The sequence below is a fragment of the Stenella coeruleoalba genome (assembly GCF_951394435.1).
Source record: "Stenella coeruleoalba genome assembly, chromosome: 10".
Lineage (NCBI taxonomy): Eukaryota > Metazoa > Chordata > Mammalia > Artiodactyla > Delphinidae > Stenella > Stenella coeruleoalba.
Genome location: NC_137156.1, coordinates 2,052,631 through 2,070,621, shown reverse-complemented (window position 1 = coordinate 2,070,621; position 17,991 = coordinate 2,052,631). Strand labels below are relative to the sequence as shown.

Genomic DNA, 17,991 nt, shown 5'->3' with positions numbered 1-17,991 from the left:
AGCCACAACAGAAAAAAGAAAAAAAATGGGGGGTGGGGAACAAGCCAAAAGGAGAGAACAATAATGAAGTATAAAGAATAAAATAAAATTAGAAAAATAAAAGTATTAGGAAAAATATAAAAGAATTAACAACAATGAATCAACACGGTAAAACCGAACTCCAATCGAAAAGAGGAAAAATGAAAAAGAAAACAAAGCCTTGGCTATGGGGGTGGAGTTTAGGTGGTGGGGTGGAACTTAGGCAGGGGCGGGGTTTAAGGTGGGGCGGGACCTAGGCGGCTGTGGGGGCGGTGCCGTTTGAGCGTGGGGTGGGGCCTAGGCGGGGCGATGTTCAAGCGTGGGGCAGGGCTTCTGCTTAGGACCTGCGCAGAAGGGGAGAGGCAGCTTGTGGAAGGGAGGGCGTCTGGAGGGCGGAGTTCCGGGGTTTGGAGGTAAGGCCCTGGGTGAGGGTGTGTGGGTGGGGTTTAGGCACAGCACTTTGGATGGGGTTTCGAAGTGTAGAGGTTGGGGGGGGCCCTTGGCTCTGCGGGGCAGGAGGGAGGCTCCGAAGGCAGAGGATTAGGCCCGGGAGCCCAACAGGCTCCCTGGGGCCTAAGTGAACAGGGAAAGCGCTGGCCGCGTTCCCTCCCGTTCCTTCGTGTCCCCCCATCATCTCCCCATGTCTCCCCCGTCTTCGCTGTCTTCGCTGCTGGACCCCTAACCGTGGGTGGGTCCCGCTGGGTGTAGGAACTCCTCCCCTCCCCCAGCCGCCCCCAGGGGTGCCGGGTCGGAGGTCAGGCCTTTACTTGTGCTCCCCCTTCCCTCCCTCCCACTCCCTCAGGACCCGCGCGGCTGGAGGGGGCGTCGGTGGGCAGAGCACCAGGCCCGGGATCTCAGCAGGTTACAGGCTGTGCACATAAAGATGGTTAAGATGGCAAATTTTATGTGTATTTCACCACTATTGAATTTTTTTTCCTCTTCAGACCAATTCAAGCTTTAAAGGTTATAAACATTATCTGCAATCGAAGATTCAGTAGGGAAAAAAAACAACTACCCTTTAATTCTGGCTACTCTCCTGCCCTACCTGAACTGAAAATACCTGGCACATTCGTGGCTGCTGCTTAGCCTTGGCTGGAATTGGAGATTCCAACCGCTTCCTTGCACGTTACGTTATTTCTCCTCCCAGACACCCTTCCACTGTAATAGTCCTGTAGGCACAGTGCTTCTACGTGTTACAGCCATGCAAAGTTCTGTTACCTGCAGTGTCCTCACTGGCCCATTGGAGTTTCTTGAGCAGTAAAGGCAGGTTTGGCTTAAATATGGGTTATGCTAAAATATTTATGTTCTTTCAACATAAAGCTATCACATCAATTTCCTGCATAGAAAGAAAGAGAAATATGTAATATTCCAGCTACTATTGTTTGACGTTCAGAATCTTGGGTGGGGTCGACATTTTCTTATGTTTTCCTGAAATGTTGATTGGGATCTCTTGTCAGAAATATCAGGGTTAAAAATAATTGTACAATTTTAACACCAGTTATCCTACTGGTCAGCAAAAATGGTAGTGCTGAGGTTTAGCCTATTGGTGTAACAATTTTTAAGTACACACTTGAGAAGTAGCTCTGTGTATATAACACTACTGTGCAGTTTAAAAAATAACTACTATTTGTTAGAGTCACAGATGTAGAAAACAATCTTATGGTTACTGGGGGAAAATGGGGGGAAGGATAAATCGGGAGATTGGGATTGACATATATACACTACTATATGTAAAACAGATGACTAATAAGGACCTGCTGTACAGCACAGGGAACTCTACTCAATACTCTATAATGGCCTATATGGGAAAAGAATCTTAAAAAGAGTGGATGTATGTATATGTATAACTGATTCACTTTGCTGCACACCTGAAACTAACACAACATTGTAAATCAACTATACTCCAATAAAAATTAATTTAAAAAATAACTACTATTTTTGTGCCAGGCACCTTGTGATGCATTCTTTTAATCCTCACATCAACCTTATGTACTATTGCCCTATTTATAGATGAGGAAACTGAGGCTAAGAGAAGTTAGGAAGCAGGCCCCAGGTACACAGCCAGAGCGGCAGAGGGGAATTTAAGCCTGCTTGATTTCAGAACCCTGTACCTGGATTATACCATAGAACTAATCCTTCAGTGATTTCCTTGTAATCAGATGCTTCTAAAACCTTGACCATATAAATACCTATTTTTATTTACATGACTACTGTAATTAGAAAAAAATAAACACCACACATTAAAATGTACATCAAAATACTATTTAAAATGTTTTGTGAGAAATAACTCCTTGTTGCTGAAGATCTAACTTCATATTATGGACCCAAAGCAAAGGTCATGACCATAGCATCAAGTGGAGACTCTCCTTAGCATGATGCGTGACCTGGAAGCGGGTCTTATTTAGCAGTGTCAACCTTAGGGTCTGAATACCTTTTTCGGAGCCAAGATGGATAGTCTTATTTCTCAAGTTGTAGTCTATGTCGTCTCATTTAATTGGTTTCTGCCCAAGACCAGTGTTTTTGTGGTGCTTGGGCCTTGTATTGAAACTCCTCAGGTATAAATTTGGCCCTTTTCAGCCCAGTTTTTAGAGCGTGGAGGCTGAAGGAAGGGCCTCTGAGCCAGGTGTGAAGGACGGCAGTGCCGCAGGCTCTCGGATCAGTGCGTTTTTCATCTTGAAAGTCAAAATGCAATGTCAAGAAGCTCCTCTTCTATCAGCAGCTTCCTCTCTCCTGCCAATAGCAGGGGTGAAAAGGAAATGCCAACCCATGTGGTAAAGTCACAGTGGAGAATCTCAAGCTGTTTCATTTATACAAACACATGGCTTACATTTGAGGTACAAAATTTTATTTTAAAAAGTCCATTAAAGATATCTTACGCTTTTTGCCTCTGAACATTGATCATGCAACCTCTTTGGAATTTAGAAGAGAGGCACAAGGGATGCATTTAGAAAAGAAATCATCCAGCCCCCTCCAGCAAGCCTGGGACTGTCTGCCCCTCCAGTTTTCCTTTTGGGCCATGTGATCCAATGCTGTGTGGCAACCAAGTAGTGAGCCTGGATATGTGTGGATAGGAAAACAGGTTCACTACTTTATAGCAGTGCTGTCTTCAACTAGGGCAGTTTTGCCCCTCCAGGGAACATCTGGAAACGTCCAGAGACATTGCTGTTTGTCACAACTAGAGATGGGAGGAGGGGGAGAAAAGCACTATTGGCATCTCACAGGGAGAGGCCAGGGTTGCTTCCAAATGCCCTACGATGCACGGGACAGCCCTCCACAACAAAGAGCTACGTGGCCCTAGATGCCAATAGTGCCAAGGTGAAGAAATTCTGCTTTACAGTACCACTGACTGGAGGAGATTTAGAATCAGAACCAACAGTACTGTTATGAACCCACCAAACACTAGGATCTGTTCTGGCAGCCAGATGGCCTTACCGCACCCTGTGTGCCTCCCTCCCGGGAGGGCTGAGCACAGTGGCACACCTGCTCTGCCGAGCAAAGGGCGGGCGGTGATGCTGGGTGGCCTGGTCACGTCAGTCTCCTAGCCCTCGAGTGCCTTCACTCCTTCTTGGTTCCAGGCGGGCTTTGAAAGGTTGAGTGCTACAGGCACAGCTAGCAGACTCGGAACCTGTCCTTTTACAGCCTAGCTCACAGGAAAAAATGAAATTATTTCTACAGTATCCTGGGATAAACTGAGGAAGCTGCTCAACACTGATCTGCCCTGAGGCTCCAGCCGTAGCCAGGGGTGAAGCGATCAGTACTCCCAGCACACCTGCTCCGTCTCCAGGGCACGCAGGTTGGAAAAGTACCTGAAGTGTCAGAATGCTAGGAAAGAACCTTTGTACTCGTCAGAATTAGTAGCAATTCTGTGCAATGAGAGCCTGGGAAAGTCTCCTGTTTTTGTTCTCTATTTTTCCCCCCTTGTCTGTACTCCTTAAAATCGCTTCCGTTAATTTACAGAGTGAAGATAGCATATAACTCCTGAAGCCTGTAGTGACTGACACAGAATTTGATCCTGAAGTTAAGAGACCCTATAATTTTGGAATGAACTGTGGTTGTGATAGAAAAAAATCCCATTTGACGAGAATGCAGCATTTTACAGTGCTTCGGCTACAACAGGAGCCTATGTAGAGAAGACAGTGCAGAATTAGAAAGCTGATTTAGTTTATATTCTAAAATATTAATTTTTTTTTCCTTGCTCAAGCAAAACGTCAAGAAACTGAATGAACAGCATCACTGAAGGTTACGGAATAATCTGAAAGAAAATGATCTCCCTTGAATCTCTCTCCCTTTCAAAACGCTATTAGGCTTCTGTTTTGATTGGACCTTGGCCATGAATAGGTCTTCCTGTGCAGTGGGTTGTTTGCTGTAGATTTCTTTTCCCATCCTCCAGCTATGAAAGGCAGGAAATGGTTTTTACGCACAGAACCCGCATCAGTGAGGAAAGAATTCTGAACCTTCTGAGGCAGCAGGCTTTCGGTGGGTCGCTCACCTCGTGAGGAGAGGGCCTCCTGCTGCAGGAGCCCCTGCGGGCTTAGTTCTGGCTGCTGTGTGTCAGGTGGCTCAGCAGGTCTAGCCTGGAACACTGGTAGAGCGCAAAGGCCAGCTTTCCCACGGTGGCCCCCTTGCTGCCTTCCCTCATCAGCCACTTTTGGAGCATCTGGTAAACCTTTTCTTTTAGTCCATCTCGCTCATAGTCATGGTCAATTTCATCAATCTGAGATTGGGAGAAGCCCAGCTTACGGGCACAGTCTTTCCACTGCCTGCCCAGATTTTCTCTGACTGGGTCCAGGTGTTTATCAGTCAGACTAGTGGTATTATCTGCCAAATAGAAAAGAGAAGAAGGCATCAAGCTATGGCCATTTGAACGTCTAGCTTCAAAGACCTGTATAAAGTGAAGAGTCCCAGGAGACGGTGAAAAAGATACCTTCTTCATGCTATGGTTGTGGGCTCATCGGTTGATACTTTACCTGTCTGCCAGCCCATGTGGAGGAACCTCTTCCCCCGCCCCGGGAGGTGCAGGTCTGAGGCACAGCCCGAGGCTTAGAGAGCGAAACCCCTCTGGTTACTAGGCTGTTGTGTACAACCTGAGCCACAGCCCTTGTTTATGTCACACATTCCTGATGTAAAGGGGGAAGACACCATTTTTGTTCCTTTTGGGCATTTTCCACTTACATCTGGCCAGAGTTAAGGTCATTCAACTCAGGATACCCTTCACCCAACAGTTTGCTTTCCTCTTACTTAATCAAGGAAACTGAGACCACCGGCTGCGAACTGGTTTCATTACACTGCCTTCCCTTGTCTTTTAATGGATGAGGTATTTTTGGACTTATCCCTCCCCTACCCCAAGTGCTGTCCTCTTTCCTCCTACAGCCATAACCTCTCTCTTTCTACTTGTTCCTTCCTCTCAGGCCTTCGTAAAAATAATAAAATGAAGCAAAATAAAAGTATAAAACCACCAAAACACCACAAACAAACCCAATTTCTTGATCCTCGTCCAACCTCAGTAAGCTGAATATGAGAAAAAAGATACCTCATTTTCCCCAACTCCCCACAGCGCAGCTTCTGCCATCACCACTGGACGCCAGGCGTCCAAAATTCCGTCAACGCTTCGCCAGGAGAGGGACGCTGGGTTTCATCAGATTCTCAAAGGTACCCCTGTCACCCCCAAAATTAGGAACTTCGGCTCTAGATTTTAAAGACTAGCCTTCAAATGGCTTAGACCGGGGATTGTCAAACTATGGCCCACGGGCCAAATCCAGCCCGCTGCTTGTTTTGTAAACCGTTTTATTAGAACACAGCGACGCCCATTCGTGTACATACTGTCTGTGGCTGCTGCTGTACTACAGTGTTAGCTGAGTAGCTGCAACAGAGACCTCAGGACCAGTGAAGCCTAGAACATTTACTACCTGGCCCTTGATTTAAAAAAACTGCCCATCCTAGGGTCAATTAGAAAGCTGGGTTCTTAAATCACATTGCTTTGGCCTCGTGACTGCTTTTCCCAGGTTGCGTTTTGGGATTAATGTTATGAGGCTGCATGGTGGAACGCCACAAGAGAAAGCCCTCTTATTTTATTATGCATGTGCAGCTGAGGGCATAGTCTTCTACCTTTTACAGAATCCCTTTGGACGAGGACCTGAGGGAGCTACTGCTGCTAGGTCTAGGTACTAATACTGATGCGATGATGATGATGGTGTGTTTAACACTTGTATATCTTATAATGTGCCAGGCAGTGTACTAAGCTCTTTATTCATATTGACTCGTTTAACTTTCACAGCAAATCCATGAATTAGATATTCTAATTATCTCCAGAGTAAACATAAATAAGTTACAAAGCAATTACATGGAAATTACAGAGCTATTTTAGAGAGGAAAGATAGGGCACTTTCACAGAGAATAATTAGTGAAATATTAGATAAGACAGTTCAAGGTTACTATAGATGGGTCCTTCAAGGGCATCTTACCAAAGATATCTCGGTACTTAGAAGCTGGGTCTTCTTTCAAGTTCATGTACGTGCTGTCCAGTACCAATGGACTCATTCCGCCAATCTCCATAAAATTATTGTTTCCAATCTGAACGCCAGAACAGTTGTATATGCCATATTTTAAAGACTCATCTGATTAGAGAGAAACACACAGGTAAGTACATCTAGACTGAAAGCAAGAGAAAAAAGTACTATGTGGTAAAGGGGCAGGGTTTTACTCCAAATGCTTAAGTTAAATTATTTATCCTATGCCACCCTTTGAAATTTTCTTCTTTAAAAGGTGGCTGAATCATCTCACATCCATTAGGATGGCAACTATCAAAAGTATAGAAAATAATAAGTGTTGGCAAAGTTGTGGAGCAATTGGAACCCGTATGCACTGCTGGTGGAAATATAAAATGGTACAGCCACTGTGGTAACCAGTATGGTGGTTCCTCAAAAAATTAAAAATAGAATTACCATACAATCCAGCAATTCTACCGGGTATATACCCCAATGAACTGAAAGCAGGGTCTCAATCAGATATTTATACACCCATGTTCATAGCATTATTCATAATTGCCAAAAAGTGGAAGGCACCCAAGTGTCCAACAGCGGATGAATGGATAAACAAAATGTGGTCCATCCATACAATGGAATACTATTCAGCCTTAGAAAAGAAGGAAATTCTGACACAGGCTGTAACATGGGTGGACCTTGACGACATTGTGCTCAGTGAATAACCCAGTCACAGAAGGACAAACACCATATGATTCCACTTATATGAGGTCCCTAGAGCCATCAAATTCATAGAGACAGAAAGTAGAAGGCTGGTTGCCAGGGGCTGGGAGGAAGGAGAATGGGGAGTTATTGTCTGATGGGTACAGTTTCAGTTTGGGAAGAAGAAAGAGTTCTGGAGGTGGATGGTGGTGATGGTTGCCCAACAACGTGGTTTTCATCACCAGTGGTAGTCCTTGGCCTATATGAGATAAAAAGTGAAAATATCCAAGATTTATTTCTTACCTTCAGAAAACAGCAAGCAAGCGGAAGAATACAAGCAGATACCTTCACTTACATCAGAGATCAGACATAGAGGAGCTACTGAGATTCGGGTTAGAGTGGAAGATGCCTACTAGATGCAAAGACCTGTGGCCTGACACTTGTGGGCAGCTGCACTGACTTCTACCCAAACCAAGAGCCTAGGCCAGGTGGTCTGATGGAGACTTATTCCGAGAAGGCAAGGTGTGTCTGGTGGCTGAAGACCCCAAACAGCTTGTCCTTTGTTCACTTATAGTCTACAACAGAGCTAATGGCTGCTTTACTTTCAGGAAAGGTTACAAAATAGAACAGTGTGACTGAAAGGCCTGTTTACCTCTTGATGGGAAGGAGCTGAATGGAATGGTGGGTGTGTTTCCCAGTAGGTTGGTCTCAGGCACTGGAGTTTTATACAGGCTTGGCATGTGGCCTGGATTTGGCCCATCCCAAACTCCTGGACCTGCGGTTCTCAGATCCACTGGTCTTGCTCCAAAACCGAGTGATGTACACAATCCATTTCTCCAGTGTGGTAACTGGGGCTGGCTGGTTAGCCCTGCTGGTTGCTGTACCGCACTACCATGATTGGTTGCACCGGAATAAGCAAGGCCTTTCAGCCCTGGGTTCTGAGCATTCTCATAAGGTCTCTGCTGTGCAAAAGGGTCATGGGAGACCCGCCGTCTCCTCTCTTCCTGTCTCCTGTCAGCCACATTCTGTCTGGGCTGCTCTTCCGTATGCCTGTCCATGCGGCTGCCATAAAGATGGTAGTTGGCCTCCTCCTGGAGTTTACTGTGCAGCAGGAGGTCCTCCTCCTGCTGCTCTGGGGAGGGAGCGAACCAGGAGTCCTCCACAGGACCCAGCCCAAATCCCCGTGAACTGTGCAGCGAACTGGGCTGTTCTGTGGCTGAAAACAAATGAATCAGCGTCAGAAAGAGTTTCATGAAACGTTAAGAGTAAAAACCTGAGCACAGTCGTGAATCTGTACCTTGGAGTAACACACTGAAAACTCTGAGAACAAAGAAAAAGCGTTTACCAGGTGCTTTTCCTCCTGTGAGTTACACAGGTAATAAGCAGCCGTCCCTGCCTGGCAGTGTGAGAGCACGAGAGAAGCTACAACCAAGCAGCAGAAAAGTGGCTGTTGTAGGAGTGACCAAGGAAGAAAAGGACTTGTGTTGGAGCAGAGAACGTGTCCCCTTGTTGTGACGCAGGGCTGGAAAATAAGAATGGCAGCAGTTCTGAGCTAAGCACTTCCGTGGATTCTTTTGTTCTTTAAAAGTCCTATAAGAGTAGGAACACTTATTACTACAATGATGGACGGGGCTTACAAGAAGTCAGGTGATGTGCCTCAGAACAGACAGCTGATAAGTGGCTTCCATATCCTATACTCTGCTTTCCCTTCTATTAAATGAAAAAAGTATCCCTGCTTGAATCTGAGGCCAACCTCTCTGCATGTACTCTGGACCCAGTCATCCCTGACCTTCTCAAGGACTTTGCTCCCACATAGGTTCCCGTCTTTTTCCTGAGCTGTCACTTCCTCCCTATCAGATATATTAGGCCTCTTGTGTTCAGGATACTTTATGATTTTGGTGAACATGTTGTTACCTAATATTTCAAATATATGTACCTTAACTCCGAATATATTAGAAAGTCCTTTAAGCCAGCTGTTACATTTTATCGCTTCTTCTGTTTCTCATATAGTTGTAAATAGCCTTTTAGACAGTACAGTGAGTGAATGAACAAACAAATAAGTGAATAAATAGATTTTCAATCACAGTATAAGTTACCTGAATTTGACCTGCTTGGAGACACTGCTATGCAACCAATTTGGAGAGACTTCATTCTCTTTACAATTTCATTTTGGCCCAGATACTCTTTCTAGAATTAAGAACATAAAGACATACTTTAGTAAGCAGCAGAAAATACTGGGTTGGCCAAAAAATTCCAGAAAATTGTTGTAAGGAAGAACGAATTTTTCAGAAGGTAGAAATTTCACATAGCTCTTACAAGCAGTAAATACTTCTTTAAGAAAATAAACTTTTTTCCCTAAATAGCCAAAACAATCTTAAAAAAGAACAAAGTTGGAGAGCTCACACTTCCTGATTTCAAAACTCACTACATAGCTACAGTAATCAAAACAGTGTGGTATTGGCCTAAGGAAAGACATACAGACCAATGGAATATAATGAACCCAGAAATAAACCCTTGCATATATGGCCAATTGATTTTTTATTTTTATTTTTTATTATTTATTTATTTACTTTTGCCGTACAGCATGCGGGATCCCCAACCAGAGATGGAACCCCTGCCCCCTGCAGTGGAAACACCAAGTCTTAACCACTGGACCGCCAGGGAAGTCCCTGGCCAATTGATTTTTGACAAGAGGGCCACGACCATTCAGTGGGGGAACACTGGTATCTACATGTGAAAGAATTAAGTTAGATCCTTACCTTTCAACATACACAAACATATATAAAAATTACCTCAAATGGATCAAAGACCTAAGCTTAAGAGCTAAAATTATATAAGAAGAAAACATAGGAGAAAAGCTTCATGACATTGATTTGACAATGATTTCTTGGATATAACACCAAAAGCACAGGCAACAAAATAGGTAACTGGACTACATCAAAATTAAAACCTTCTGTACATCAAAGGACACTATCAAGAGAGAGAACAGACAACCCACAGAGTAGGGAAAAATTTTTGTAAATCACATAAATATAAGGGATGAATATCCAGATTATATAAAGAATTCCTATAATTCAACAACAAAAAAGAAGCAACCCAGTTCAAAAACAGGCAAAGGACTTGAATAGATATTTCTCCAAAGAAGACATACAGATGGCCAAGAAGCACATGAAAAGATGCTCAACATCATTACTCAAAGAGAAATGCAAATCAAAACTGCCATTCATTACAATGGCTATTATCAAAACAAAACAAAACCCAGAAAATGAAAAGTGTTAGTGAGAAGGTAGAGAAATTGGAACCCTTGTAAGTTGATGGTGGGAATATAAAATGGTGTAGATATTATGGAAAACAGTTTGATGGTTCCTCAAATGTTTAATGTATAATTATCATACAATCCAGCAATTCCACACGTAGGTATATACCCCAAATAATTAAAAGCGAAGACTCAGAAAGACACTTGTATACCAATGTTCATAGCAGCATTATTCATTATAGACAAAAGGTGGAAACAACTCAAGTATCCATCAAAGATGAATGAATAATCAAAATGTGACGTATACGTACAATGGAATATTATTCAGCCTTAAAAAGGAACGAAGTTCTGATACACGCTACAAAATGGATGAACCTTGAAAACATTACGCTAGGTGAAATATGCTAGACACAAAAGACAAATTGTATGATCCCACGTCTATGAGGCGCCTAGAATAGTCACATTCATAGAGACAGAAATTAGAATAGAGCTTACCAGGGGCTGGGGAGAGGAAGGAATGGGGAGCTGTTGCTTGGGATACAGAGCTTCTGTTTGGGATGATACAAATGGAAATGGATACTGGTCGTGGTGGTACAACATTGTGAGTATACGTAATGCCACTGAATTGTATACTTAAAAACTGGTTAAGACGGTAAATTTTATGTTATGTATATTTTACTACAATTAAAAAAAAACTTCTTCCCTTATAAAAATAATAATACTCATTATAAAAGATATAGAAAATGTATAGGATTATCTTTAAATAGAAACCTACTCAAGTGAAAAAATTAACGTTTTGTATTTCCTACAAGTTTTTTCCCCTGGTCATATTTGCACTATGGTCTTAACAGAGTGCCTGCTGCGTAGGTAGATGATCAAAAATACACAGAATCAACATATGAGTGATTTAGGGGAGAATGACACAGGATATTAACTATGTGTACAGTTTGTAGCATTTTGTATGTTGCTTTTTACTTAACACATAGGCATTTTTATGTTATTTTAATTTTGTTTTTTTCTTTAATTGGAGTATAACTGCTTTACAATGTTGTGTTAGTTTCTGCTGTACAACGAAGTGAATCAGCTATATGTACACCTATATCCCCTCCCTCTTGGACCTCCCTCCCACCCCCCATCCCAACCATCGAGGTCGTCGCAGAGCACCAAGCTGAGCTTCCTGTGCTATACAGCAGGTTCCTACTAGCTGTCTATTTTACACATGGTAGTGTATATACGTCAATCCAGATCTCCCAATTCATCCCACCCTCCCCTTCCCACCCCGTGTCCACATGTCTGTTCTCTACGTCTACATCTCTATTCCTATCCTGGAACTAGGTTCATCTGTACCATTTTTCTAGATTCCACATATAAGCGATATTATACAGTATTTGTTTTTCTCTTTCTGACTTACTTCACTCTGTCCCTAGGTCTATCCACATCTCTACAAAAGGCACTATTTCATTCCTTTTTTATGGCTGAGTGATATTCCATTGTATATATGCGCCACATCATCTTTATCCACTCATCTGTTGATGGACACTTAGGTTGCTTCCATGTCCTGGCTATTGTAAATAGAGCTGCAATGAACATTTTGGTACATGACTCTTTTTGAATTATGGTTTTCTCAGGGTCTATGCCCAGGAGTGGGATTGCTGGGTTGTATGGTAGTTCTGTTTTCAGTTTTTTAAGGAACCTCCGTACTGTTCTCCACAGTGGCTGTATCAATTTACATTCCCACCAGCAGTGCAAGAGGGTTCTTCCCTTTTCTCCACACCCTCTCCAGCATTCATTGTTTGTAGATTTTTTGATGATGGCCAGCCTGGCAATTCTTGACCATCTGACTGTGTGTGTGTGTGTGTATATCTTAAAATCTCTGTCTGCCTGCCTGTTTTATCTACTGCAGTCTCCCTTTCACGATTATAGCAGCACGTTGCTGTAAGACTTAAGATAACAGCTAACAGCTTGTTTCCTGAGTGTGTGAGGAGGGGAGGTCTCTGTTCCTCTTGGTTGGTTAGTTGGCAACAGTCTCTGACATACCTCTCTGATCTCAGGCACCAAACTCACTGCTTCAGCCCTGGGCACATGCTGCTTCCATCTGCTGCTTTGGCACAAGACGTGAGCAGGGAGGAGCCAACTTTTAAAACTGACACAACCATGGCTCCCAAATGACGACGCCTACCAACGTCCCGTGTGACCACCCACTTCTTCTACACGCTGACCCGAGACGTCTTCCTCTGTGACTTCTTGATTATCATGTTTGGGGCAGCCTTTTAAAACTTTTTTCCTGTTTTATGTCTCAACAGATATAAATAATTCTGTTGGCTTTTTATCTTTCAAGAATTCCTCAAAATGACTGACCCACCTATGGTACTTTCCATCCTGTTCCAGTAATGTTGTGCTTTTGTTTTCATATTGGTAGATATATTTTTCTCTCATTTCATTAGTTTTGACAGAGGAACGGGTCCGGTATGCTAACTTGATGATATCTGCATAAAACTGCCTATTTTGTTTTTTGTGGTTACCAAGCTAGCTTACCTCAAATCTCAGTAATAAAGTATAATGCTTTGGTTTTCATGACTGACAATATATATGCTTCAATATGTTAGCATTTTGAGCAGCTGCTATGTTACCTACCTTTAAACTCTTCACATCCTCTTCTACATGTTCTTCTAATTGATTTAAATAAAAAGGCCTAAATTTCTCTTCAATGCCTATATATAAAAAAAATAGTACTTTAAATTTCTTAAGTATTTTCTAGAATAAAATTAAAATATTACCAATCTATTATCTTTGAATTACTTACCGTAATCTGTGGGCAAAGCAGGGAAATATAAACTTAAATGCCAAATCACTGACTTTCATAAAGAGACTAACAAGACTATTACACAGACAGAACGAAGGATAGGATATCACTGGAAACCCAGGACTCCTGCCTAATAATAGACAGTTTCTCTGGCTGCAGCACAAAGCCCTACCTAATACGAGTTAATTTCCAAATGAAAAAAGATGGGTGGACTCCTTGTTTCTGTCCCTTTGGCATCTGAGTTACTATAGGGTGCAACACTCAGAATAAGGATCTGGTATAAAGTTAGAGCTGTTGGCCTTAAAAGAAAAATGTAATTTCCATTTTTGGGAAGATGGAATAGACATACTTTTCCTTATTTCTCCCACTAAGTATGACAAGAACCCCTATATGTTATATTATATATAAAACAAACATAAGGAGACTGAAAGGAGGAGAGACAAAGTCAGACTAGCTAGGGACTTTGGGATCTGAGGAAAGATATGGCAGTGAGCTTACTGGATTTTTTTTTTTTTTTTTCTTTTGCTGCACAGATCTCAGACTTGGACCTGAAGAAGCTAGCAACCCAACAAAAAAGCCCAACAAAAGCCTGTTCTTAAAAAAAAACAAAAAACAAAAAACCTGTTCTTTCTGGCCAGAGGGCTAAGCAAGGGGCAGCCTAGCAAGGCAGAGTGCTTAGTCCATAACCACTCTCCAGCCAAATGCCATAGAAAAATCATGACTCCATCCCCCACCCCCACCAGCAAAGACTGAGTGGGGAGTTGAGACTCCCGACCCCAGAAGACACTGACAGGGTGCTCCAACACCCCACCAGGGTGATGTCAGAGAAGGCCAAACAGGAGGCCAGAACTTTCCTTCCAGTCAGGTGGTAATAGCCCCTCTACTCCTGTGGTGTCAGTGGACAACAAGGGTAGACTGAACTTGCATCCTCACCTTGCAGTAATAAGATGCTCCTTCCCTATCCCGATGGGGAACTATCAGAAGAGGCCTTGGGTGAGTCGGGACTTTACCTCCATTGCAGTGTCTATGGAGACCATGTGGACTCCACTGAAACCCTCACCCCTGACCAGTAGTAACGAAAAGCCTCCCACTTCAGGTGTCAACAGGGCCAAGTGGGGAAACTGACTTCCTTTCACCTGGTGCTAACAAGGTGGCAGTCACCCTTTCTTTATCAAAGCCATGTCAGAAGAGGCCAGTTAAAAACAGAAGGCTTCATAGTAAGAGAGTGTACAAGTTTCAATAGAAAAATCATTCATCATACTAAGACCCAGTAAGGTCACAAACTGAATGACAAAAGACAACTAACAGATGCCAACATCAAGATGACAGAGACATTAGGATTACACATCGAAGATTTTTAAACAGCCATGATAAAAATGCTTCGAGAAGCAATTATGAACATGCTTGAAACAAATGAAAAAATAGAAAACATCAACAAAGAAACAGAAGATATGAAAGAAATTTCAGTGAAATTTTAGAACTGAAAAATAAAATAAGGCAAATAAAAAGCTCAGTGGATGAACTCTACAGCAAAATGGAGGAGAAAGAGGAAAGTCAGTGAAATGGAAGACAGAACAATAAAAATGAATGGAAATTCTAGCCAGTGCAATAAAGCAAGAAAAGGAAATAAAAACTAAACAGATCAGAAAGAAAGAAATGAAAATGTCCCTGTTTGGAAATGACATGAAAATCTAAAAAAATCTCCAAAAAAACTCCTAGAACCAGTTAGTGAGTTCAACAAGGTCACAGGATATAAGATTAACATATAAAAAATCAACTCTACTTCTATATTCTAGCAATGAACAAATGGACACCTAAGTTAAAAATACAACCTACTTATAATTGCTAAAAAAAAAAAAGGAAATAGATATATAGGACTTGTATGTTGAAAACTATACAACACTGATAATGAAATCAAAGACAATCTAAATAAATGGAGAGACATATTGTGTTCATGGATTAGAAGACTCAATATAGTAAAGATGTCAATTCTCCCCAAATGGATACACAGGTTTAACACAATTCCTATCAAAATCCCAGTAAGATTCTTTTTTTTAGACATAGACAAGATTTTTCTAAATTTTATATGGAAAGACAGGAACTAAAGTTAAAATAACTTTTTAAATGAAGAAAAAAGTGGGAGAAATCAGTCCATCCAATTTCAAGAACTTATGTCACTAGAGTAATTAAGACCGTAGGTACTGGAGTAGGGATAGATGCATAGATTAATGGACCAGAACAGAGAACCCAGAAATAGACCCACACAAATATCCCAACTGATTTCTGACAAAGGACAAAAAACAATGCAAGGGAAGAAGGGCAGCCTTTCAACAAATGGCGTTGGAATGAGGCAAAAAGAAAAAAAAAAAGCAAACTTCAACCTAAGTCTCACACCTTATACAAAAATTAACTCAAAATGGATCATGGTATTTTCCCAGTAAGACATAAATTAAATAACTGGCAAGAAAAACAACCAATATTTAGTTCTGTGTTACCATTCTTATGTTAGCAATAATAAATTTTCCTTGACAACAAAAAAAAAAACAAACAAAAAAAACTTAACAGAGACTTAAATGTAAAACCGTAAGAATTTTAGAACAAAACAGAAAAAAAAATTTGGGATCTAACCCTGACAGTGTCCTTAGACTTGACACCAAAAGTATAATACATAAAAGGAAAAATTAATGAATGAGTCTCCATCAAAATAAAAAACTTTTGCTCTGTGAAAGACCCTACTAAAAGGATGAAAAAAACCAAGCTACGGACTGGGAGAAAATATTTGAAAACCACATGTCCAAGAAAGGAATACTATATATAGAATATATAAAGAACACTCTAAATTCAACAGTGAAAAAACAAAATCCAATTAGAAAATGGGCAAAAGCCATAGAGCAACATTTTTCACCAAGGAAGATACACAGATGGCAAATAAGAACATGGAAAGACATTCACCAACATTAGCCATTACAGAAATCCAAATTAAAACCACAATGAGATATCACTACATACCTATCAGAGTGGCTAAAATTAAAAAACAGCAACACCACCAAATGCTGGTAAGGATGCAGAGAAGCTGGTGAGAATATAAAATGGTACAGCCACTCTGGAAAACAGTTGGGCAGTTTTGTTTTGCTTTGTTTTGTTGTTGTTGTTGTTGGCATGTGTGATCTTGTTTTTTGGGGTTTTTTTGGCCGTGCCACGCGGCTTGTGGGATCATAGTCCCCCGACCAGGGACTGAACCTGGGCCTTTGGCAGTGAGAGCATGGAGTCCTAACCACTGGACCGCCAGGGAATTCCCAGTTTGGCAGTTTGTTTAAAAAAAAACCCTAAACATGAACCTACCATATGACCTAGTTCTTTCACTCCGGGGTATTTTTATTCCAGAGAAACAAAGACTTATATTCACACAAAAACCTGCAACATGAATATTTACAGCAGCTTTACTCCTATGAAAGAGCAACAGGAGGGACCCTTGTGGTGATGGAAAGGTTCTGTATCTGACTGTGTCAGTGTCAATATCCCAGTGGTAATGCAGTCCTGTAGTCTGGCCAGATGTTATCAGTGGGGGAAACGAGGTAAAGGGTGCATGGGATATCTGTGTTATTTCTTACAACTGCATGTAAATCTACAATTACCTCAAAATAAGAATTTTAGTTTAAAAAAGTGAAAAAGGCATGAGAGAAGAAAGCAAGCCAGGATAAGATTCAGCAAATAAGAAAACAGGCAACTAAATCAATCACCCCTCTAACCCTTTGGTGGGAGTGGTAGGTAGGGCTTCAATTCTGTTTTCTCATAGCAGAAATATGAGAGCAAAATCCTTTGTAGGCTCCTACGTTCCTTCCTGCTATTTATTTTTTCCTCACCTGATTTTCTTATTTCCTCTGCCCCTTTCCTCTGATTTTCTTCTTTCCTCTGCCTCTAGGACTTTAGCAAGATCCTGGGCAACACAAGGGAATGAGAGGAGGTACACAGATGTGGGATGTCCATGTCCCTTTCCTTCTCCTTCTATTATTGGCCCAATCCAAATGACAAAATCACATTTCCAGAGATGCCAGCTTCACAAGGGAAGGGCAATGAAATAAAGGCTAAGAAATAAGAAGGCCTGTGGAAGCAACCCATTCAGCAGATGAATGGTTAGACAAAATGTGGTCTACATACCACAGAGTGCCACTCGGCAGTGAAAAGGGAGGAGATTCTGACACAGGCTACAACGTGGATGAACCCTGAAGATACTGCGCACAGTGAGATAAGCCAGTCACAAAAGGACAAATACTGTGATTCCACTTATATGAGGTCCCGGAGTAGCCAAATTCACAGAGACAGAAAGTAGAACGATGGGTGCCAGGGGCTGGGGGAGAGGAGGTGAGGGGGTTATTGTTTAATAGATACAGTTTCAGCTGGGGAAGATGAAAAAGTTTTGGAGACGGATCGTGGTGACGGGTGCAAACATTGTGAGTGTACTTAAGGTCGCTCAACTGTACACCTGAAAATGGTTAAAATGGTAAACTATGTGTCACGTACATTCTAACACAGTTTTTAAAAAGTTAATTATGGGCAAAAAAACCCCACAAAGAAACAAGAGGACCTTCATGCCTTCATGCTCTGGGGAGGGATGACAACTTTTCATTGAACAAAGTGGTTGGAATCTAGAAAGTCAGTTGAAATCACAAGTGGAACTCAGTTTTCTAAAAACTCAAAGCAACTTCCTGTCGGCATCTCACTAGGAAGGTCAC

The 17,991-nt window shown here is 41.9% G+C and overlaps 1 protein-coding gene across 7 annotated transcripts in view; it reads right to left on the bottom strand.

Annotated features, from left to right (window-relative positions):
- Positions 1 to 2,197: 2,197 nt before the first annotated feature.
- The window catches only part of RIPK1 (receptor interacting serine/threonine kinase 1), a 41,810-nt gene continuing 26,016 nt past the window's right edge, over positions 2,198 to 17,991 (bottom strand). For 5 of the 7 annotated variants that reach the window (XM_079935666.1, XM_079935663.1, XM_079935664.1 and 2 more), the window contains 5 exons: positions 13,090 to 13,166; positions 9,296 to 9,386; positions 7,852 to 8,415; positions 6,480 to 6,632; positions 2,200 to 4,836 (listed from right to left, as the gene is read on the bottom strand). In XM_079935666.1, the coding sequence (XP_079791792.1) occupies positions 4,550 to 4,836; positions 6,480 to 6,632; positions 7,852 to 8,415; positions 9,296 to 9,386; positions 13,090 to 13,166 (1,172 nt within the window). In that variant the 3' untranslated portion in view covers positions 2,200 to 4,549. Of the gene's footprint in view, positions 4,837 to 6,479; positions 6,633 to 7,851; positions 8,416 to 9,295; positions 9,387 to 13,089; positions 13,167 to 17,991 lie in introns of all 7 variants that reach the window. The other 2 variants (XM_079935668.1, XM_079935662.1) reach the window with 2 other exon arrangements.